At 44.2% G+C, this 23,452-nt stretch overlaps 1 protein-coding gene across 1 annotated transcript; it reads right to left on the bottom strand.

Annotated features, from left to right (window-relative positions):
• Positions 1 to 3,155: 3,155 nt before the first annotated feature.
• On the bottom strand, positions 3,156 to 6,858 carry LOC116955221 (olfactory receptor 52D1-like). The gene has a single exon (XM_032976239.2). The coding sequence runs from the start codon at positions 6,704 to 6,706 to the stop codon at positions 5,684 to 5,686; it is 1,023 nt and encodes a 340-aa protein (XP_032832130.2). The 5' UTR covers positions 6,707 to 6,858; the 3' UTR covers positions 3,156 to 5,683.
• Between the last annotated feature and the right edge of the window lie 16,594 nt (positions 6,859 to 23,452).

Raw genomic sequence — 23,452 nt, 5'->3', positions numbered from 1 at the left:
TTATGCGCTCAGCAGTGCATTGTGATGTGGATCAGCAGGGGCCCAACTATGCGTCGCATAACGCTGCTATGTGGCAGCGTCATGCGACACAGTAACTGCAATGGGAATGGATGCATGGTCGTCTCAATCACGGAAACTTGTTTTCGGCTACATAAAATACCATTGCCCTATGTACGCTCGAGGAAGAGATTCTCACCACCTCGTCAGCACCTCATCACGCGAGCCATGGCGTGCCTCACGGACAGGGATGGGCAGGCAACACATACAGAACGAGCAGCACATTCCACGCGCATTCCACATTATCCTTGCTTGTTTGCTCCCACCTTGATCCCCCCATTGGATACATTCCTAGAGACAGATTGGCCCCGGGCCCTATGATGTATGTGTGTGTTGAATTTATTTCGAACCGTAAGCTGCCAATCGCGATAATCGGAGGTGCGGGGGAAGGACAACAAACTAAACACAAAAATAAGTTCGAAAGGAATTATTTTCAATCATTGTGAGTTTTTGGGTCTCCATGTGAGTCCATGGATCCTTGTATGAGTCCATGGGTCTCTATGAGCCTTTGAGTGTCTGTGTGAGTATGTGGGTCTCTGTGTGAGTCTGTGGGCCTCTACGTGCACCGTATGTCGCCAACCGTGCAAAAAGCAGTTCTAAAGAAATGAGCTTTCAATTTAGACAATGTTTTGCAACGAACAGAAAGTCCACAGCCAAAGGATATTTTACTTGGCAGACTGAGCACAGCCTCCTTCACTGGACAGACTTCGAGCAGTTTGGAATTCGATCAGAACAAAACACAAAGCACGCTCCCAGAGTTGCACAGCGCTTGACAATGCAACAAATTACAGCCATGAAGCGCTGCACAAGGCAGTAGAGACTTCTATTCCTGTAATGACAGGGTTTGGCCGAACTTCAGCCCTCGCCCCCCACCCCCACCGTGTCCCCCCTCAGGCCAATGATTAATCTCCTGAACGGCAGCGCATCTGGGCGAGTGTGCAACTCATCTGAAAATGCGTCATTGCGAACTCTTCGTCATCAACGCATCATCAATGCACGCTGACTACCAGGGGCGCAGCTACCTCTTACAACGAGGGGTGGGGGGGGTAGGCAAGATCGGACTGTGGGCCCCCCTCCATTCTCCCGACTCACTTTTACTGAAATAGCTACGGATATTTTAACACATATACAATAATATGTAGGCTATAACTATATATAGTTACACCGTGTATTGGGTTTAGCGGAACAGTCTCACAGTGACAGTATTAATTAAAAAAAAGATGTCAAGGTACAATGCTCACAATTAAGTAGTCGTGCGTCTTTGATGTGTATGTCAGTTAGCAAAAAATCCTGGTGTTCAGTAACAAACACCCAGCAGTAGCGCTACTAGATTTCACGCGAGTTTTTTTCGGAAGTATACTGTTTTAATTTGTAACAATGTTTTTAGGCATTTATAGTATTTTTTCAAAATATGTTTGTTACTTGTTTATCTGTTGATTCGGGGCCCCCTTGTGGCCGACTGGGCCCCTATGCGTCGCATAACGCTGCCACAAACCCCCCAACCATAGTTTCACCCCTGGCCGCAACTTTTGTGCAGAGCCGTTGTCTTGCGTGCAGCACCGGACAGAGCATCCTGCTGTGTGTGTGACGCGCAGTCACTAGGAGGCAGTCGTGCTGCATTGCTGGCACTGCCCCATGCTGGTCCACAGCACAGCAATCTGCCAATGCAAGTCCATTAAAAAAATCAGTTCAGAGATATGTATGTTGAACGTCTTTCACACGGTACGTAGCCCACCGTGCTAATCGGAGGTGTATATATGTTGACCTTCTTTCGCACCGTACGTAGCCAATCCTGCTCATCGGAGGTTTGTGTATGTTGAAAGTATTTCGCACGGTACGTAGTCAACCGTGCTAATCGGAGGTGCAATATGTTTAGTCGTGGGCACTGAAACAGTTTTAGAGAGCTATCATTACGTAATATACTTTCCTGAGCAAAGTATGTATTTGTAACCTAAACAACCACGCAAATCCCCTTGAAGTCGCCTTTTTTGGCAAAACAAACGGAGGAAACACTTAAAGCGCACGGCGGCACATCGCCGCCACAATGAGGGACAATTCTCGTCGCCTTCCTCGCATTGCCTTTCTCGCATTGTAACTTTAAACTATGATTTGACAACGATAAAAATTGGCAAGTGTTATTTATCACTTTTTGTATAGTTTTTTTTTATATTGCTGTATGCTTTGTTTCAAATCTGATTTGTGCTCGCGAATTCGGTCAGAGACATGTCGCTTTGTCTCCCCGATATAGCAATCACCGCAGGTACAACTCAATATGTAAACCCCGGGGTACAGTACCGAAACACGGCAGAACGAATTCTTCTGCCGTAGCTGATCACTGTTACAACGCTGTGGGTGATCACGATATAATTTTCTCCGATGCCAAGGTTCTTTGCAAACCCACGGGCTTTTATCAGAGATTTGTTCACGAGGAAATTCAGATCTACAAACACAGACACAATTTCAACAGAGAAGATGGTTTCAAATTAAGCAACCATTGGAAAGATGTTCTAAATCGAACCAAACATTAAACTTATTTTCAATGGTACAGTATATTTTTCAAGTAGTGGTACCCCAAACTTTCGCAGCTCTTAAAAATTCCCTTTTCACACCATCAATAGGTAAACTCCCCCTCCCCCCCTCGCCAACCGGCATGTTTACCTGCATGTACACCACCTCTACACCGTTCATCATGCTAAGTCAGCCAATCAAATGCTACTTTTTATGCTAATTCTTTTGTCAAGGCACCTTGTTTCCTCGCACACAGCTTAAAGGTCGCGGTCTGAGCGTGGCTGTGTTTCACTCCAGCGCTGTCCTCGAGACAGTCTGGTCCCTTCACCTGATGAAGGCCGCTTGTGTTGTGGCCGAAACGTCGTGATTTTTGTTGTTTTATTTTTTACCTACGTGACTTTACCGAATAGAACCAAAGAGTAAAGATTGCAGACAGCCGAGCAAGCCACTCCAATCCCAGGTAAACAAAACGAAACGATACAAAAAGGTTGTTGGAAATACATTATACAGGTTTGAAATCGGGTCCATCTTCTTTAGAACACCCTGTATAATACAAATACATTATTACTACCAGCTGCGTTAAATCAGGAAGCAATCACAAGCAAGCAGCTGTCATTTTATGTTGGTTTATTTCACGAAATTAACGATGTTTCACCATTCTTCTTATTTCGTATGGGGCTGATGATGTAGATACAGAGCAACAACTCCAATGTCACATTCAGGTGGTCAAGCTCAGACAACCACGTCAGGAGCAGTGGAGTGTATCGTCGCTGGGATGTCTTTTTCGTATTTGTGGATCGGAGCATTGCGCGTTATATGTTGTACGGTCTGTTCTGCATGACCACAATCGCACAAGATTGCTGGATAGTAAATTTTACATTTGTTGCACCATTAACACGGCTAAATGCGTCTATATTTAAGGATGTTGTTTCCCAAAGAAAGTGCTGTTAGCGAGCACCTATGAAGGCCGACACGGCACACCACCATACCTGGCCGCCTTTGTCTCCCCAGTGGCGATGTTTACACACCGTATCAGGTACTCATTTGCGGCTCAGTCGACCTCGAGGAGGCACAGGACCGGTTCAGATAATTGTCACCGGTGTTGGCCGTGATTGGGAATCGAGCCCAGGTGGCCGGGTTCGTAGCGCAGCACGCTAACCACTGCACTACCGCTTCCCCATGTTGTTTCCCACACACACACACGGGGTGTTGCCTTCACGAAGATGGTCTCATGATTTGTGAAGGGCTCTGTGACCACCAGACCAGAGAAATGCATCGCAGACCCTCTGCGAGCCGAGTTGAACGGAGGTAACTTGTGGCGCGTATTCTCTACGTTGTCGATTGAGTAGGCATAAGCAATTGATAATCGACTAAATTTAATCGACGAATATTTTGACACGTATATTTTGTATTATTTCACGTGATTAATACCTGTTGATTGAATGTGTCCTCGATTATGAAACGTATAATTTTATTTGTTATTTTAATGCGTGCAACAAACGTAATAGTTTAATTCTTAAAAAATATTTCACATGTTGTCTACAATTAAGGAGGTATTACATAAGTTATTTATAATGTCGATAATTGGCGATATGTTAAATTTAGAGTATTTGGCTGCTATAAATTTCCACATGATAAGCTATTTCGTTGGGCCAGATCGCTTCTGCAAACGAGCTACATAGTTCAGTGGTGCCTTACCTGGTAAAAGAAAATAGTTTAGTTTTTAGTATATTAACACATTGTATTTAGCTCCGACATCAAGACTCGTTCTAAAATAATTATTACATATCAACCCGGTTATGAATAATTTCCTTCACATCTGAGTTGCGGATTAATGCTTACCCAAAAATAGTCCCAATAAAATACATCGCCCACAGATTAGTTCCATAGCCTTTCCGTCACCTATATAATGCTATTGATATACAATTTGTGTTTTTCGATGCTATATTTAATTAACAACACACGAATGACCTGTGATTATTAAACAATGATTAGCAATATGGCCATATGACTAAAGTACAGGACTATAGCCTTATATTCATAGAACTTAGTAATGCACCCAACATTCTATTTGTTCTTAAATTCAGTGAAACACTGGCTATTCTAATTCGGCCCAAATAGATGCATTGAAAAAAAAACCTCGTTTATTTAAATTATTAACACAATTGCATCTTTCATAGCCACTACTCACAATCCCTGACAAAACCAGAACATAACACGTGTATTTACATCATGGGAACTTTCATGCCAGTATCAAAATATAAGAATTGATTTTACCCTTTCTGGAAATAAAACTGGTGTTAACATTTTAAAACACCAAACATAATTATTTTGCAAGGAATCATGTCTGCAATAACCACACATAATTGTGGTGAACATGCAACCAAAAATATACTCTGGTAGTATATGCATTATCTTTGAAATTGATTGGTTCACATCAGAGACAGCTTTCTTTAGAGCCCGGTCTCAAACAGTGTTAAGCCAGAGGACGCCAAAGGGCGAACAGCACAAAGACAATGCACTATCAGGACATTTATAGATCGGAGTGAGCACACACACAGTTGAGTTAGGCGAGAGAAGCCAATGAGAGAGAGTGAGTTGCGTGGGAGAGGACAGGGAGTTATTAGAGAAAGGGAAGTTAATTTGGTCGTGGGAGGGGTGATAGCGGAGAGTGGGTGATGTGAGAGGGAGGGAATTGAGAGCAGATGAGGGAGAGGGAAGCGAGCAAGCACAGGGAGGTACGGCTGAGGACTCATGGTCGGCACTTGGTTAATACTAATTACCAACTGAAACATAGAATTATAAATTGTCAATTGAACATATTGGCGGTACACCGGTGGTGCCACGATATATAAACATGTTCGCAAGTAGTAATTATTTTCCCGCAATTCGCTACCCTGGTCAGAAAATCTTGCGGGGTGGTGGTGCTTCAAAATCAGTTCTCGTGATGTCTAAAACGGTTGAAAATGAATGTCAGTTCACATTTATATTTATAAAACATTTTATGAAAGGGTAAAAACTGTTCTTATAGAATAATTAAGTATTTGATATTTTGGGCGCATAGTATCGAGGTTCTACTTTGGTGTACATCCAACGAAATTTCGATGCTTGTTTTTTTTTAAATGGACTCAACTTTATACTTTAACATTTTCACTAAACTCTGCCGAATCTCAGCCGTACGAAGGCCGTAAATAATTGGATTAAGCACGGGAGGGAATATGTAGTAGAGTGAGCTGAGGGTTGAACGGATCGTGATGGGGATGACTGTAGAGCTCGGAATGCGATGATGTAAGACCATGAAAAGGAAGAAGACATAGAAGGTGATGAGGACAAGGAAGTGAGTAACGCACGTGCTGACTGCTTTACGCTGACTTTTGCGCTGGTTGGACTTGTGGCAGTCGTAGAGAATGCGGACGTAGGAAAACACAATGATCCCCAGTGAGACAAAAACTGTTACAGCTGTGATAACGTAGCCATATATGATGTTAATGGTTACATCTTCACAGCTCATCTTTGTCAATGACATAAAATCACAACTGGGCATCCATACAATTCTTGGCTTGCTGCATAGCTGAATAAGGCTTGCCAATACCATTTCTCCAGACAACATTAAGGATGAAATCACAACTAATACGAAGCATATTTTAACAGCAAGTACAGACGTGAGGATGGAACTATAGTGGAGGGGTTTACATATAGCCACGTACCGATCCGCTGCCATTGCAGCCAATATAAAACATTCGAATAGACTCGTGGTGTGGATGAAGCTCATTTGTATGACACAACCGGGAAAGGAAATGATATTGGTGGACACGAGATCATACATGATTCTTGGAAGCGTGTTGGTGCTCACGACAATTCCATTCATGAAAAGTGCGCACATGAAGATGTACATGGGCTTGTGTAGCTCTTCCTCCCGGAAGGTGGCCAGAACCAGCAATATGTTTGCGATAAGAGTGAGGGCGTATATCACAAATACAAATGTAAATACGAGAGGCCTCGTGCTCTCCGGCTCGCGCAGAAGACCCGTCATGAAGATCATTCCTGGAGGAGTCATTTGCATGGCCTCTGTTACGTTCAGCTCCATCAGCCCAGCACACCTGTACGTACATATGAACACAGAACTTTGTAAGTGTACCATACTGCTGTGTAAACAAAGGCACCACGGTGGCGAGATGTTAACTATCTCGCTGGGTATACAGGAGGTTGTGGGTTTGATCCTGACCCTGACGCCTGTATATTTGAAGTTTGCGTGTCTCTCTCCCCATGATCTCGTGGATTTTTTCCTCCGAGTCCTCCGGTTTTCCCCTCCACATTTAGAATCAACATGCGTTTAAGGTATATGGCTGCTTTAAATTTCCACATGATGATAAGGCACTTTGTTGAACTATCATTTGTGGCCAGGTCGCATCTCCAAAAAGCTTGATAGCTCAGTGGGCCTTATCCTGGTAAATAAAAAAAAAACAAATAGTTTATATTTTGATTTAAAGCTTTCGTGACTGCAGTAATTCATATTCTTAGTTCTTTCGGTAAAGTCACGTTGAAGGGAAACAATAAAACAATAAAATATTATTACAATAAAATATTATTGTTTTATTGTTTCCCTTCAACGTGACTTTACCGAAAGATCTAAGAATATAAATAGTTTATAATTCTAGATTTGAAGCTTTTGTGACTGCAAGGATTCATACTATTTGGTTTTATTCGGTAAAGTCACGTAGATAAAATAAAACAAAATAAAACAATTAAATTACGACGATTCGGAGGCAACACAAGCTTCCGTCTTCAGGTGTAAAAGTCAACGCAGAATATCTGTGTCAGGAGCACAGTTCAGAGACGACCTTGGATTATATACAGGTTAAGGGAAGGGGGAGGAGTCAGTAAGGGGGCGTGGGTGGGTGGGAGGGCTGGGCTAAGCAGCCTTTTGATAGAATGCTGCAGGTAACACCCACTTCTCAAAGCTCACATCAATGGGGGGGGGGGGGCCCTTTGATGTGAGCCCTTTGATGTGAGTTCGCACCGGGGGACCCTTTGATGTGAGCCCACATCGGGGGGCCCTTTGATGTGAGCTTTGAGAAGTGGGTGTTACCCGCAGCATTCTATCAAAAGGCTGCTTAGCCCAGCCCTCCCACCCACCCACGCCCCCTTACTGACTCCTCCCCCTTCCATTAACCTGTATATAATCCAAGGTCGTCTCTGAACTGTGCTCCTGACACAGATATTCTGCGTTCACTTTTGCACCTGAAGACGGAAGCTTGTGTTGCCTCCGAAACGTCGTGATTTAATTGTTTTATTTTGTTTTATTTTATCTACGTGACTTTACCGAATAAAACCAAATAGTGTATAGTTAAATTTCGATTTAAAGCTTTCGTGACTACAAGGATTCTTCTTCTTCTTTGGTTCTTTCAGTAAAGTCACATAGAATGACAATAAAATAATAAATTGATAAAATAAAATAACACAATAATATTCTCACGACGTTTCGGCCACAACACAAGCAGCCTTCACCTGATGAAGCCCACATTCACCTGATGAAGGCCGCTTGTGTTGTGGCCGAAACGTCGTGAGAATATTATTGCGTTATTTTATTTGATCAATTTATTATTTTATTCTCATTCTACGTGACTTTACCGAAAGAACCAAGGAAGTTTATAGTTAGTTTTTTAATTACACAAGTCCTAACCTAGAATAGAAAATAATCTCATCTAGCAATGGAATGATGGCCCCTGAGAGGACTCTACTTTGGACATGGAGCAATGAAATAAACTTTTATGGATTTTTGCATCAGAAGAATATTTTGGCGATCGATTACAGAGGCATTAATTCAGCAATCGGTAGATCCAGGCTGATGATAATGATGATTTTTAGCAAGCCTGACTCTGCTGATGAGAAAGTGAATGGCAAAGTCGATGCAGCGTTTTCTTAAACTAAGCTATATTCTATTTTACCAGGTAAGCCCCACTGAGTTATAAAACTATTTTTCAGAAGCGACCTGGCCACAAATGATAACTAACCGAAGTGGCTTATCCATGTGGAAATGCATAGCAGTGAAATACTGTAACCGCATGTTGTTGATTCTAAATGTGGAGGGGAAAACCTGAAGGCCCAGAGAAAAATCCACACCACCACGGGGAGAGAGACATGCCAACTCCAGATATACAACAGGCGTCAGGGTTGGTGCTTGCATTGAACCAATGCTGAAGAATATTTACTCCGAAAGAAAAATGTAGGTGATTTTAAATATGTACTTTTATTTTTTATCTATGGAGGGAGGTGTATTTTATTCGGTCCACTTTTAATAGCAGTGCTACGTATGTAATATACTCTCCTCAGTGTTCCAGTTTTGTCCCCGTGACAGATTTCTCCAAATGTTGAGCGAACTTGTTTTACAAGACCTGTTAAGCTATTCTAATATTTCCTCCATTTCATATCTATTGGACGTTAAAATCATTATGCTGTCAGCAAATCGGAAATGGTTCGTGATCTTTCCATATTTTGTACGCCTTCGTTTCTCAATATCCGTTTTCGGAAGAAAAAATATTATGTCACTGTGAAAAACTTTGGCGAAGCGTATCACTTTGTCTGATTCCCCCCAAATGTTGGTACTTCATTTGTTATATCTAAATATCTGTTTTTAATTTAGGGCTTGAAATGTGCATCATTGTTTATTGGGTATAATATTGCATACTCCACGAAGGCTAGGCACAGTGGTATGCTGAATTTTCGTGAACTTTTGTAAATTGTGTTATGTTGTTTTGCTTTTTCATTGTGTGTATTCTTAATCAGATTTGAGGAATAAATGAGCCAAAGTTCACTACAAACAGCACAGCTACTAAACGCATGGCTCTAGATAATTAAACACAGCCTTTCTTTCTTTATTGAATGCAGTCGTGTACACAAATAAACGTTGATTTACTTTTGGGTTCGGACTTATAGTTTGTACTAGAGTTTGGCCTGATGTTCATGGTTAATGATATAGTTGGGTTTTATAGGTAATTGTTGGGATTATGATTAGCGATAGGGATAGTGGTTTGAAAAAAATAAAACAGGTGTTAAGATATTCTTGGTTATTTCGGTAAAGTGACGTAGATAGAAAATAAAAATACAATATGAATAAATTAAAATTAAAAATAAAAGCAAAAAACCACGATGTTCCAATCACAACACAAGCGGTCTTCATCAGGCGGACAGAAAAGAGGGGGCAAGCCTCCAAATGCAACTGCTTATAAGGGCTTTCAAAGTGAGCAAAGCTGTGCGTGTAAACAGCATGGGCGGGGCAGCCAGCGCCAATATAGGAGCAAAGCAACAAAGTACAAGTAAAGAGAGTGCGTTAGACAATGGGGGGAGAAAGAGGGGGGAGAGAGGGGGGTAGAGATAGGGGGAGAGAGGGGGGTAGAGATGGGGGGGGGGGTATTGCACCTCGCTACACCTATCCAAACTGTTGACGGTAGAGGTTGACAAGAAAACACAAATAAAGTCATGACCCAATGTGGTTGATGACATCTTCCAATTATTGCTGAGTTTAAAACCGTCGTCTTGGTTAAAATTGTGTCTGTATCCGTATATATGTGTAGTGGTGTTATTTCAAGCGGACAACTACTTATTTTTTTCCTGTCACTTTATTCGTACAGTACTCATATTTCTTGGTTGTTTCGGTAAAGTCACAAAGAAGGGAAATAATAAAAATGAAACATAATAAAATACAATTCTTACGACGTCCTTAGGACGCTGTCTTTCCGACAGCTCTGTTCTTCACCAGAAGACAGCTGCTTGCGTTGTGGCTGAAACGTCGTGAGAAATTTATTTAAATAATGTTTTAATTTTATTATTTCCCTTCTACGTTACTTTACCGAAAGAACCAAGAATATTAATCCCTGCATTCACGAAAGCTTTAAATCGAAATTTCGTACAGAACTCCTCGCGTTCAACACCACGTATCTCCGTCGCAACTCTACCGCGTCTACTGCTCGTCTGCCACGCTCCGCTCGCTCTCTCTCACTCCGCTAGCCTATCTGCTGCTAGCCTGTCACAGTATACTCTGCTAGCGTCTCCACTGCTAGCCTCTTCGCAACTCTTCCACTTGCACTCCTCGTCTATGCTCCGATCGCTCTCTCTCGCTCCGCTAGCCTATATGTTGTACTCTGCCAGCTTCTCCACTGCAATCCTCCCACTATGCACTCCGCTAGCTTCTCCACTGCTAGCCTCTCACTATATACTCCGCTAGCTTTTCTACTGCTAGCCTCTCACTATATACTCCGCTAGCTTCTCTACTGCTAGCCTCTCACTATATACTCCGCTAGCTTCTCTACTGCTAGCCTTATCACACTCACACTTAGGATTTTGCCAGCCTCTCTACTGCTAGCCTGTCTACCCTCACTCCTCCAACCTCGCCTTTGCATCCAGCGGGGGATCAGCCAACAGCGGACGAGGTGTGGAGAGCGGCATCCCGGACTTCTCTTGTGTTCACTCCCACCAACTCAACTCCTCTGCCTCACACGTTCCCGTTTTATCCTGCTCCCCATTAAATGCCCTAATTAAGCTGGCATCTTCCCGTCGCCTCTCGCCCATGGCTTCCGCTGCTATAGCCTCAATCTCTCGCCAACCCGGGAGCTTGTTCTGCGCCTGCATTTGCAGCCAGCCAATCACTGCTATGCATCTTAATTGGTCGTCCATCTCGTTGCTTTCTCTCGCAGCACCTGTTCGCCCTGATGTGACCTCACTGTCCGCAGCTCACACATACGTGCACACTGTTTGCAAACCCCCCACGCGCGCGTTACTCCACTACATATGGATGGCTTCGTGAAGGAATCTTTGTTGATAGCCAGTCGGCTTGAAAAGTACCATTGTCTTAGAGAATCAATTTCACGTGAGCCAGCCGCATTAAAGTAATGATCAGCCATGGCAGAAGTGTTGGTCCTGCCGTGTTTCAGATCTGCCTTATGCTCACGAACACGGTCCGAGCCATGTCGTTTAGTTTCCCCAATGTAGCTGCTGCCGCAGATACAACTTAGTTTGTAGACGCCGGGATATTGCATGTCAGGAATCTTGTCCTTCACAGATGAGATCAGATCAAGAATTGTATGCACTGTGTTAATTGGAACTGAATCTTGTGTTTGTTCAAGATTTTGGAAATGTTTTTGGATATCCCTGCTATGTAAGGCAAGGTGATGGTTTTTATTGGATCTTCAGATGGCTCCTTCCTCACGGTTGGGGTGATGGCTTTGCGGATTGTGTAGTCAGAATATCCATTCGCCTTGAGAGCTTGGTGTACATGTTTCAGTTCACTGGTTCATGGTCAGAGATACATTGAGCTCTATAGTGTAGCGTTTTGATGAGGGAATTCTTCTGGGATGGATGGTGGTGGGAATCAGGTTTTATTTAGGCGTCAGTATGGGTTACTTTCCTGTAGACAGAATGGCTCATTGAGCCATCTGGTCTTTTTTTTTATTAAGACATCCAAGAAAGGTAGCATGCCATCCTTTTCCACCTCCATGGTGAATTTGATTGCTGGGTGTATGGAATTGATGTGGTTGAGGAATTGTTTCAGAGCCAGTTGGCCATGTGGCCAGATGACAAACGTGCCATCCACGTACCTCTTCCACAAGGACGGGCATACAGTGGATGCCTGGATAGCGTCCATCTCAAATTTTTCCATGAAAATGTTGGCCACAACCCTGAGATAAGGGAGAACCCATTGGGGTACCTTCAGTTTGTTTGTAGAATGTTCCACCCCAGGTGAAATATGTATTGGTGAGACAGTGTCTGGCTAGGGCTGGTACATCAGCTTTCATTCTTTGTTGGATCAAATCTTCAATTATTACAATGGTTTCGGGCACAGGAACTTTGGTGAACAAAGAAACAACATCGAACCTAACGAGCGAATCACTTGGGGACAGTGAGATGTATTTAATTGACGATACCAGCTGAGCTGACTTAAGAAAATAAGAGGTGGTCTTACCAGTGAATGGTTGGAAGGTCTCAAACAGATATTGGGCCAGTTTGTACTGTAGGTGGGTGAGCCAATGGTGAAGACAATAGGACGAAGGAGTGTACCTTCTTTATGGATTTTTGGTAAACCATGAAGTCTGGGTGGTCTAGCAGCAGATGGTTTTAAGGAAAACCGTTTGGTCTGTTCAATTAATGAAGCTGAACCAGTCATGATACTTCGTTTTTGTAACGAGGCAGTTGGTGGGATCTGTTTTAATTTTAGTGTAGCTACAATCATTAAGTAGGTCCTGAATTTTGTTATTATACACGTTTTTATCCATGATGACCGTGGCATTCCCCTTGTCAGCTGAGAGGATGATGATATCTTCCCTCTTTTTTAATTTTAAGATAACTCAAAACGCTCCTCCTTACTGATGTTGCTGACTGGTATCTTAGCACTTTTAGGGTTGCAGCGATTTCAGATTTTGTCACGTCTGCAGCGATATGTCCCAAACTCTTAAGAGCTACATCGACCTGAGCAATAATGTCACCCACTGGTATGTGTTTGGGGGTGACTGCGAAGTACAATCCTATAGCCAAAACCAACTTTAACCCATCGGAAATTGGGCTATTACTCAGATTAATAACAACCTTGTCGACATATTCTTGGTTCTTTCGGTAAAGGAACGTAGAAGAGAAACAATAAAATAATAAAAATATAAAAAATAAAATTTTATTGTTTTATATTTTTATTATTTTATTGTTTCCCTTCTACTTGACTTTATCAAAAGAACCAAGAATATGAATCCCTGCAGTCACGAAAGCTTTAAATCAAAACCTTGTCGACGTCTAACTTTTTAATGTGTGGACCTGGTTTCTTCTCGGAAAGGAGGTTGAGCTTGGAAATCAGATTATCTTTACATTTAGCTGACATTGTAGCGGCTGATGAAGCGGTCACGTTATCTACATGTTCCCAATCAGATGTTGAAATTTTGTCTGTCTATATCCCGGCGTCTACAAACTAAGCTGTATCTGCGGCAGCAGTTTCATTGGAGAAACTAAATGACATGTCTCGGACCGTATTCGTGAACATAAGGCAGATCTGAAACACGGCAGGACCAACACTTCTGCCGTGGCTAATCATGAACTTAATGCGGCTGGCTCACGTGAAATTGATTTCTCTCAGATGATGGTACTTAGCAAGCCGACTGTCTATCAACAAAGATTCGTTCACAAAGCCATCCATACATACAGACACAGACACAATTTCAAACGAGACGATGGTTTTAAACTCGGAAATCATTCGAAAGATGTCATCAACCACTTTGGGTCATGACTTGATTTGTGTTTTCTTGTCAACCTCTACCGTCAACAGTTTGGATAGGTGTAGTGAGGTGCAATACCCCCCCCCCATCTCTACCCCCCTCTCTCCCCCTATCTCTACCCCCCTCTCTCCCCCCTCTTTCTCCCCCCATTGTCTAACGCACTCTCTTTACTTGTACTTTGTTGCTTTGCTCCTATATTGGCGCTGGCTGCCCCGCCTATGCTATTTACACGCACAGCTTTGCTCACTTTGAAAGCCCTTATAAGCAGTTGCATTTGGAGGCTTGCCCCCTCTTTTCTGTCCGCCTGATGAAGACCGCTTGTGTTGTGATTGGAACATCGTGGTTTTTTGCTTTTATTTTTAATTTATTCATATTGTATTTTTATATTCTATCTACGTCACTTTACCGAAATAACCAAGAATATCTTAACACCTGTTTTATTTTTTTCAAACCACTATCCCTATCGCTAATCATAATCCCAACAATTACCTATAAAACCCAACTATATCATTAACCATGACCAACAGGCCAAACTCTAGTACAAACTATAAGTCCGAACCCAAAAGTAAATCACCGTTTATTTGTGTACACGACTGCATTCAATAAAGAAAGAAAGGCTGTGTTCAATTATCTAGTACAAACTGGCCCAATATCTGTTTGAGACCTTGCGACCATTCACTGGTAAGACCACCTCTTATTTTCTTAAGTCAGCTCAGCTGGTATCGTCAATTAAATACATCTCACTGTCCTCAAGTGATTTGCTCGTTAGGTTCGATGTTGTTTCTTTGTTCACCAAAGCTCCTGTGCCCGAAACCATTGTAATAATTGAAGATTTGATCCAACAAAGAATGAATGCTGATGTACCAGCCCTAGCCAGACACTGTCTCACCAATACATATTTCACCTGGGGTGGAACAATCTACAAACAAACTGAAGGCACCCCAATGGGTTCTCCCTTATCTCAGGGTTGTGGCCAACATTTTCATTGAAAAATTTGAGATGAATGCTATCCAGGCATCCACTGTATGCCCGTCCTTGTGGAAGAGGTACGTGGATGGCACGTTTGTCATCTGTCCACATGGCCAACTGGCTCTGAAACAATTCCTCAACCACATCAATTCCATACACCCAGCAATCAAATTCACCATGGAGGTGGAAAAGGATGGCATGCTACCTTTCTTGGATGACTTAATAAAAAAGAGACCAGATGGCTCAATGAGCCATTCTGTCTACAGGAAAGTAACCCATACTGACGCCTACCTAAAACCTGATTCCCACCACCATCCATCCCAGAAGAATTCCCTCATCAAAACGCTACACCATAGAGCTCAATGTATCTCCGACCATGAACCAGTGAACTGAAACACGTACACCAAGCTCTCAAGGCGAATGGATATTCTGACTACACAATCCGCAAAGCCATCACCCCAACCGTGAGGAAGGAGCCATCTGAAGATCCAATAAAAACCATCACCTTGCCTTACATAGCAGGGATATCCAAAAACATTTCCAACATCTTGAACAAACACAAGATTCAGTTCCGATTAACACAGTGCATAAAATTCTTGATCTGATCTCATCTGTGAAGGACAAGATTCCTGACATGCAATATCCCGGCGTCTACAAACTAAGTTGTATCTGCGGCAGCAGCTACATTGGGGAAACTAAACGACATGGCTCGGACCGTGTTCATGAGCATAAGGCAGATCTGAAACACGGCAGGACCAGCGCTGTCCTACCAGACAGTCTCGCCCCTTTCACCTGATGAAGGCCGCTTGTGTTGTGGCCGAAACGTCGTGAGAATATTATTGTGTTATTTTATTTTATCAATTTATTATTTTATTATCATTCTACGTGACTTTACCGAAAGAACCAAAGAAGACAGGTGTTAAGATTTTCAAACACAAAATATAAACCTTTTGCATTAACCACACGTACTTGGGTGAACATGCATACAAACATGCTCTGATAATATATGCATTGTCTTTGAACCTGATTGGCCTACATCCGACACAGCAGCCTTCTTTAGGGCCTAGTTTCACCAGTCTCAGACTAGAGAACGCCAAAAGGCGAACAGTACTAGATTTATAGTCTTAGTTCTTTCGGTAAAGTCATGTTGAAGGGAAACAATAAAATAATAAAATATATAAAACAATAAAAATTCTCACGACGTTCCGACCATAACACAAACGGTCGTCATCAAGTGTGTCGGTTTGCATAAATTTATTTATTTTTAAACGGTGTCTTTATTTCTAAAAAACGTTAGCACCACGCGCAGCGATTTGGCAGTTTATTTAGAAGGACGAGTCCATCTATGTTCTGAAAAGACGAGGGGGGAGACAAAATTTTTTAATGTATGCTGTCTGAAAGCCACTGTAAGCGTGAACAATCAATTAAGACCTGAAATGGTTTATCAAATCTTTCCAATGATTGCTAAGCCAGAATCCATCTTCTCGGTTGAAATTGTCTCTGTGCTTGTATATGTGGATAGCCTCATGAACGAATCTCTCATGGTAGCCAGATGGCTTACAAAGAACCTCTGTCTTGGAAAAGTCAATGTCATGTGAGCCTACTGAATTATAACAATGATCTGCCACGGCCGAGGTGTTGGTCCTACCGTGTTTAAGGTCTGCTTTGTGTTCACGAATGCGGTCCAAGACATGGCGTTTGGTTTCTCCAATGTAACTACTACCACAGAGGCAACTTAGTTTGTAGACACCAGGGTATTGTATGTCCGGAATCACATCTTTTACAGACGGAACCAGATCACGGATTTTATGTAATGTGTTGAAACGGACCTGGATCTTGTGTTTATTCAAGATTTTAGAGATCTTTTTTGTGATCCCCGCAATGTAGGGTAAAGTGATGGTTTTGAAAGGCTCCTTAAGAGGGGCCTTCTTCATGGTTTGAGTGATAGCTTTGCGATTGTATAGTCGGAGTAACCATTAGCCTTAAGAGCTTGGTGTACGTGCTTGAGTTCACTGCCTATGTGTTCCTGGTCGGATATGCATTGGGCTCTATGATACAGTCTTGATGAGATAATTCTTCTGTGATGGATGGTGGTGGGAATCCGGTTTCAGATAAGCATCCATCACAGAATAATTCTCTCATCAAGACTCTGTATCATAGAGCCCAATGCATATCCGACCAGGAACACATAGGCAGTGAACTCAAGCACCTATACCAAGCTCTTAAGGCTAATGGTTACTCCGACTATACAATCTGCAAAGCTATCACTCAAACCATGAAGAAGGACCCTCTTGAGGAGCCTTTCAAAACCATCACTTTACCCTACATTGCGGGGATCACAAAAAAGATCTCCAAAATCTTGAATAAACACAAGATCCAGGTCCGTTTCAACACATTACATAAAATCCGTGATCTGGTTCCGTCTGTAAAAGATGTGATTCCGGACATACAATACCCTGTTGTCTACAAAGTTGCGTCTGTGGTAGTAGTTACATTGGAGAAACCAAACGCCATGTCTCGGACCGCATTCGTGAACACAAAGCAGACCTTAAACACGGTAGGACCAACACCTCGGCCGTGGCAGATCATTGTTATAATTCAGTAGGCTCACATGACATTGACTTTTCCAAGACGGAGGTTCTTTGTAAGCCATCTGGCTACCATGAGAGATTCGTTCATGAGGCTATCCACATATACAAGCACAGAGACAATTTCAACCGAGAAGATGGATTCTGGCTTAGCAATCATTGGAAAGATTTGATAAACCATTTCAGGTCTTAATTGATTGTTCACGCTTACAGTGGCTTTCAGACAGCATACATTAAAATTTTTCGTCTCCCCCCTTCTCTTTTCAGAACATAGATGGACTCATCCTTCTAAATAAAGTGCCCAATCGCTGCGCGTGGCGCTAACGATTTTTTAATAAATAAATAAACACTCCGTCTAAAAATAAATAAATTTATGCAAACCGACACACCTGATGACGACCGTTTGTGTTATGGTCGAAACGTCGTGAGAATTTTTTATTTTTATATATATTTTCTTATTTTATTGTTTCCCTTCAACGTGACTTTACTGAAAGAACTAAGAATATGAATTACTGCAGTCACGAAAGCTTTAAATCAAAATTTAGTACTAAATTTCACTCGAGGTATTTTTCGGAAGTATAATGTTTTCATTTGTAGCAATGTTTTAGGCATTTATGGTAATATTTGTTAAACTATTTTTATGGTTAATTGTTGCCCTATTTAAAAAAAAATACATTTCTTACCATGTTGTTAATTAAAGTATTAAAGCTTTCGTGACTGCATAAAATTACTCATTGTTTTTTTCGGTAAAGTCACGTATGTAGAAATACCGTTGTAATTATGTGTAAGATGTGCTCTTTTTTGAGCTGCCGTTTTGTATTTACAAGAGGTGGTCATTTTTTGAGCTGCCGTTTTGTATGTGTAAGATGTGCGTGTTTGAGCTGCCGCTCTCGCTCTGGCCCCTCCCCCCCTCCAACCGTATTTCCTATTTAAGCTTCTGTTCATCCCCCCCCCCCCCCCTCTCTCTGCCTCCCTGTCCATCTTTCCTCCCTCCTTACCTCTTGGTGGACTTGTATATGTATTTCTACTGACCGTGTACCTCGTATTTTTCATTCTATCTATGCTGGTATGTGCAATCCAAAGGATGAACACGAAATTTAGCACTTCTGAAATTCGTGGTCCGCCAGGAAGTGTCTAACTGTGTTGTTGGCCTGACTGGATGTGCTTCACATAATGTTTTTTCAGGTTTGTTGAATTCTCGTCTCTCTCCTTTTTGTTGTATTTACCTCCATGATTTGTTCTTGACACCTGATGAAGATCGCTTGCGTTTTGATCGAAACGTCGTGATTGTTTTTTGTTTTAATATATTTTTATTGTATTTCTAAATACGTGACTTTACCGAAAAAAACAATGAGTAATTTCATGCAGTCACGAAAGCTTTAATACTTTATTATCACACTTCTACGGGGAAGATACCATTGTAATTATGTGTAAGATGTGCCCTTCTTGAGCTGCCATTTTGTATTTACAAGAGGTGGTCATTTTTTGAGCTGCTGTTTTGTATTTACAAGAGGTGGTCCTTTTTTGAGCTGCCGTTTTGTATGTGTAAGATGTGCGTGTTTGAGCTGCCGCTCTCGCTCTGGCCCCTCCCCCCTCCAACCGTATTTCCTATTTAAGCTTCTGTTCATCCCTCCGACCCCCCCCCCCCCCCTCTCTCTCTGCCTCCCTGTCCATCTTTCCTCCCTCCTTACCTCTTGGTGGACTTGTATATGTATTTCTACTGACCGTGTACCTCGTATTTTTCATTCTATCTATGCTGGTATGTGCAATCCAAAGGTTGAACACGAAATTTAACTCTCTTCTGAAATTCGTGGTCCGCCAGGAAGTGTCTAACTGTGTTGTTGGCCTGACTGGATGTGCTTCACATAATGTTTTTTCAGGTTTGTTGAATTATTGTCTCTCATCTTTTTGTTGTATTTACCTCCGTGATTTGTTCTTGACACCTGATGACGATTGCTTGCATTGTGATCGAAACGTCGTGATTGTTTTTTGTTTTAATATAATTTTATTGTATTTCTACATACGTGATTTTACCGACAAAACCAATGAGTAATGTTGTTACTTGTTTATCTGTTGATCGGGGACCCTCCTTGTTGCCGACTGGGCCTCTATGCGTCGCATAACGCTACCACATACAGTCTGATGGTGATGATGGTGGTGAAGAAGATGATGGAGGTTGTGTTTGGAGTGGGGTTGGTAACGTGTCGAGTGATAACGCATGGGAGTATTGGGGAGAGAAGGATGGTAGCGAGATATTCATCCACACCATCACTTTACTGCAGCATAAAACCGTGTAGAGCATTAAATATTGCCCTGTGTTCCGGATATGTAACTCACTACGTGAACGGTGTGAGGCTGAAACACACTTTCGATACAGTAGAGTTGGGAAAGGTATCACTGTGTTGTTAGAGCGAGAGTAAGGATTTATGGTTACAGCTTTAGCAAGGATTTATGGTTAGAGCCAGAGAAGGGTTTATGGTTCGAACTAGAGTAAGGGTTTATAGTTAGAGCCAGTGTAAGGTTTGTGGTTAGAGCTAGTGTAAGGATTTATGGTTAGTGCTAGAGTAACGGTTTATGGTTAGAGCTAGTATGAAGGTTCATGGTTAGTGCTAGATTAATGGTTTATGGTTAGAGCTAGTATAGAGAAGTAGTATGATGACGTGGCGTCATGAGCGCTGTGAGGCGCGGTGATGTCATGTCATGGGGGATACTTAAGGGGGACCCCATGGTGAAAGCGAGGTCTTTGTGGGAGCCCGGGATGGAGAGCGTCTGAAAGGAGGTCTTTCCTGCTCGTGACTGGACGGTGTTGGCTGATCCCCCATCCGGGTTCTACGAGTAGGAGAGCCAAAGATATAGTCAGGGTTAGGGCTCAGAGAAGTCTGCAAGAGCCGGCTAAGGATACGTGGGTTACTAGGAGCAGATACAGCCTGAGGTCCGCGTGAAGGACCGAGTGTAGGGACACCTACCTCTGGTGTGTATTGTTATCCCCTGTGTTAACGAACTGGCGCAAGCCCTTACTAAGAGTTACGTCTTCGAGTCGTCCTGCACCACACAACAACTAGTGCCAGAAGTGTCTCCAGCCTTCGCCGCCATGTCAAAATCAGCGGCGAAGTGGAAGAACTTACCTGTGGTGATGTCCGATGACGAAGACGGCATGGAGGAGGTTCCCGCAACGTCTCCGGAGTCCGGGGCCCAGGAGATGCGCCCCGTGGAGCCAGGCTGACAGGAGCAGGAGGAGATGGTGGCTGTGGGTGGCCACTCACCACCGCCAAAGGTCTGGTGGACCCTCACAGGCCAGCTCTGGCTGCTGCTTCAATCAGCCATATTGTTAGTGCGTCAGGTGTCGCCACAGATCCCAAAAAGACAGCTTGCATTCTGTCGCTGAAGTGTGCAGCTTCGTTGGCTTCGCCTCGTATTATTGTTGCTTTGTGCACGATTTTGTGACGGTTGCAAAGCCGTTGCATGCACTATCCGCAAAGGGACAGAAGTTTCGCTGGGGCAAAGAGGAGGAAGCGGCTTTTGTTGTGCTTCGGGTGTCCTTGGCGGATGCGCCGCCCTTGGGGTACCCCGACTTTTCCATATCCTTCGTGCTCGACACTGACGCCAGCGACACGGGCATTTGGGCTGTCCTGGTATAGGTGGTCAATGGTGTGGAAAGAGTCGTCGCATATGGCAGTCGCGTTTTGTCCCCCACTGAACAGCGGTATTGTGTGACTCAGAGGGAGCTGCTTGCCATTGTGTTGCTTCTGCAACTGTATAGGCCCTGTTTGTATGGCAGGCGGTTCACTGTTCGGACTGACCATGCAGCCCTGCAATACTCGTTGCGGATCGATCAGCCCTCGGGTCAGCTGTCCCACTAGTTTGAGGTGCTGCAGGAGAACACCTTTCACATCATCCACAGAAGGAAGGCACAGCATGGAAATGTGGATGGACTGTCCAGGTTGCCTACAGAGGGCGGGTGCGCATGTACCATGGATTCGAGTCGCTGCAGGGCCCCAGTTGACACCGCGGCCCAGTTGGTTGCAACGGCCGACGCGGCCCCCCCTCTAGGTGTGTCGTTGTCTGCAGATTTTGGCCTGGGTCGAGATGGATGGGCTAAACCGCAGATGGAGGACTCTTCTCTGCTGAGGCTTCGACGCCTTATTGGGCTGACCACCCAGAGTTCAGCTCCGTCGGCCGCCCCGGTCGTCGCTGTGCATGACGGCCTCCTTATGCGTTGGGATACGAAACTGAAGCGATATTGTGTGGTCGTGCCCACTGACCTGCGAAGAAAATTTACCCAAGCCATTCACGAGAAACTCATGCACCTTGGTTACCATAAGACTTTGTTAACCCTAAAGCAGAATCACTACTGGCCAGGTGTGGAGAGTGACATGGCACTGCTGCTGAAGGGTTGCCATGATTGTGCGCGGCGGAGGGCCCGGGTTGGCCGTGATCGTGCCCCGCTGCAGTCCATCCGGGTTTCTCATGTTAATGAGCTCGTGGCACTCAACATTTTGGGCCCATTCCTAACATCCCAATGGTGCCACGAGTACCTCTTGGTGGGCATTAAATATCTCAAACGTTGGCCTATGGCGAGGCGTTTGTGCAGGGTTATATTCTTGACAAGGGTGCTCCCGAACAACTGTTAACTGACCAGAGCCGTAATTTCTCTTCTCGACTGCGCAGTCCAATGGGATGGTCGAACGAATGAACCACACCCTCACATCCATGTTGTGCCACCATGTGAGCATGTCCCAGTCAGACTGGAACCTCTTCGTTCCGGGGGTCCTGGCCGCATACAGGCTGGCCCCTCATTTCAACGGGGTTCTCGCGTTTTTATTTAATGTATGGTAGAGATCCGGAACCCCCGATTCAGATACAAATGGACCTGGGTTCCTAGAAAAAGGGATCCGCAGTGCCCGCTCCAATGAAAGCCATGCTCGAAAGACTACGTGAGGCACGGCAAGCGGCCGTTGATAATTCGGACAGCCGGAGAGCGGCTAACGAGTGCTTGCCGAAGCACCAAGACTCCGGGCTTCCATGGGAAAAGGGGGAAAGCGTAGCTTCATTGTCCCCAGGTGCCTGTTGCGACTTCCCCTAAATTACATCGCCCTTGGCAGGGCCCTGTTGAGGTCGTGGAGGTCCGATGCCCACAATGTTTGCATTCGCTTCGCTTGCCATCACTGGATTGTCCACCCGTCTAGGCTGAAAAGATATGTGTCACCTAGCCCTGTTCATTAATCTCCACTTCCTGAGCGGCCGGTGATTGATGCGTCTGGGCCGGAATCATGTGCAGGATAAGCACTCTGTGCGCCCACAGAACTTCCCCAAGTAGCTGCTGGAGCGCCGCCTGTTCCGGAGGGAGCCCTGGCGATGGGCCTGACGCCGGCAGAAGCTCCGCCTGCTCCGACGGCCGACGCCGCATGTCGGAGCGGTCTAGCGGCTCACATGCGTTCGAGGGGTGTACGGTTCCCCTGACCGCTCCCCCTGGGGCCATTGTCATCGGCTTCTGACCGTCGTCGTCGTAATCGGCATTTTGCTCCGCGAGATGATGGCTTTCCTTCTTGCCGTTCTGCCTTACTGTTCCCCCATTGGGTTCCCCTGCAGACGGCTCCGCCTTCATGCTCACTTTCACATCGCTGTCTAGTTGTTGTCATTGTTGTTATTAGTTGATATCTTGCAGACCAGGTTCGAGGGGGCTCTGCTTTCGTATAGTTCACAGCCGGGATGGCTGATTTTTTATGGGGGGGGGGGGGGGGTGATGTAGAGGAGTAGTATGACGACGTGGCTTCATGAGCGCTGTGAGGCACGATGACGTCTTGTCATGGGGGATACTTAAGGGGGACCCCGTGATGAAAGCGGGGTCGTTGTTGGAGCCCGGGATGGAGAGCGTCTGAAAGGAGGTCTCTCTTGCTCGTGACCAGATGGTGTTGGATGATCCCCCGTCTGAGTTCTATGAGTAGGAGAGCCGAAGATATAGTCAGGGGTAGGGCTCAGAGAAGTCTGCTGGCTAAGGATAGTGGGGTGCTGCTTTCCTGGGCCGGGCTGTGTTGGATGAACCCCCCTCCCGACTCGAGTGAGAGAGCCCAAGTGATA

This window comes from Petromyzon marinus, chromosome 58 (assembly GCF_048934315.1).
Source record: "Petromyzon marinus isolate PM22_M1 ecotype Great Lakes invasive population chromosome 58, UKy_Petmar_22M1.pri1.0, whole genome shotgun sequence".
NCBI lineage: Eukaryota > Metazoa > Chordata > Hyperoartia > Petromyzontiformes > Petromyzontidae > Petromyzon > Petromyzon marinus.
The sequence above is the reverse complement of the archived record's forward strand: the minus strand, read 5'-3'. Positions and strand labels throughout refer to the sequence as shown.

Bases quoted from the DNA above. Each gene is read 5' to 3' on its own strand.
- LOC116955221 (XM_032976239.2), bottom strand. From the start codon at position 6,706: ATGGTACACTTACAAAGTTCTGTGTTCATATGTACGTACAGGTGTGCT.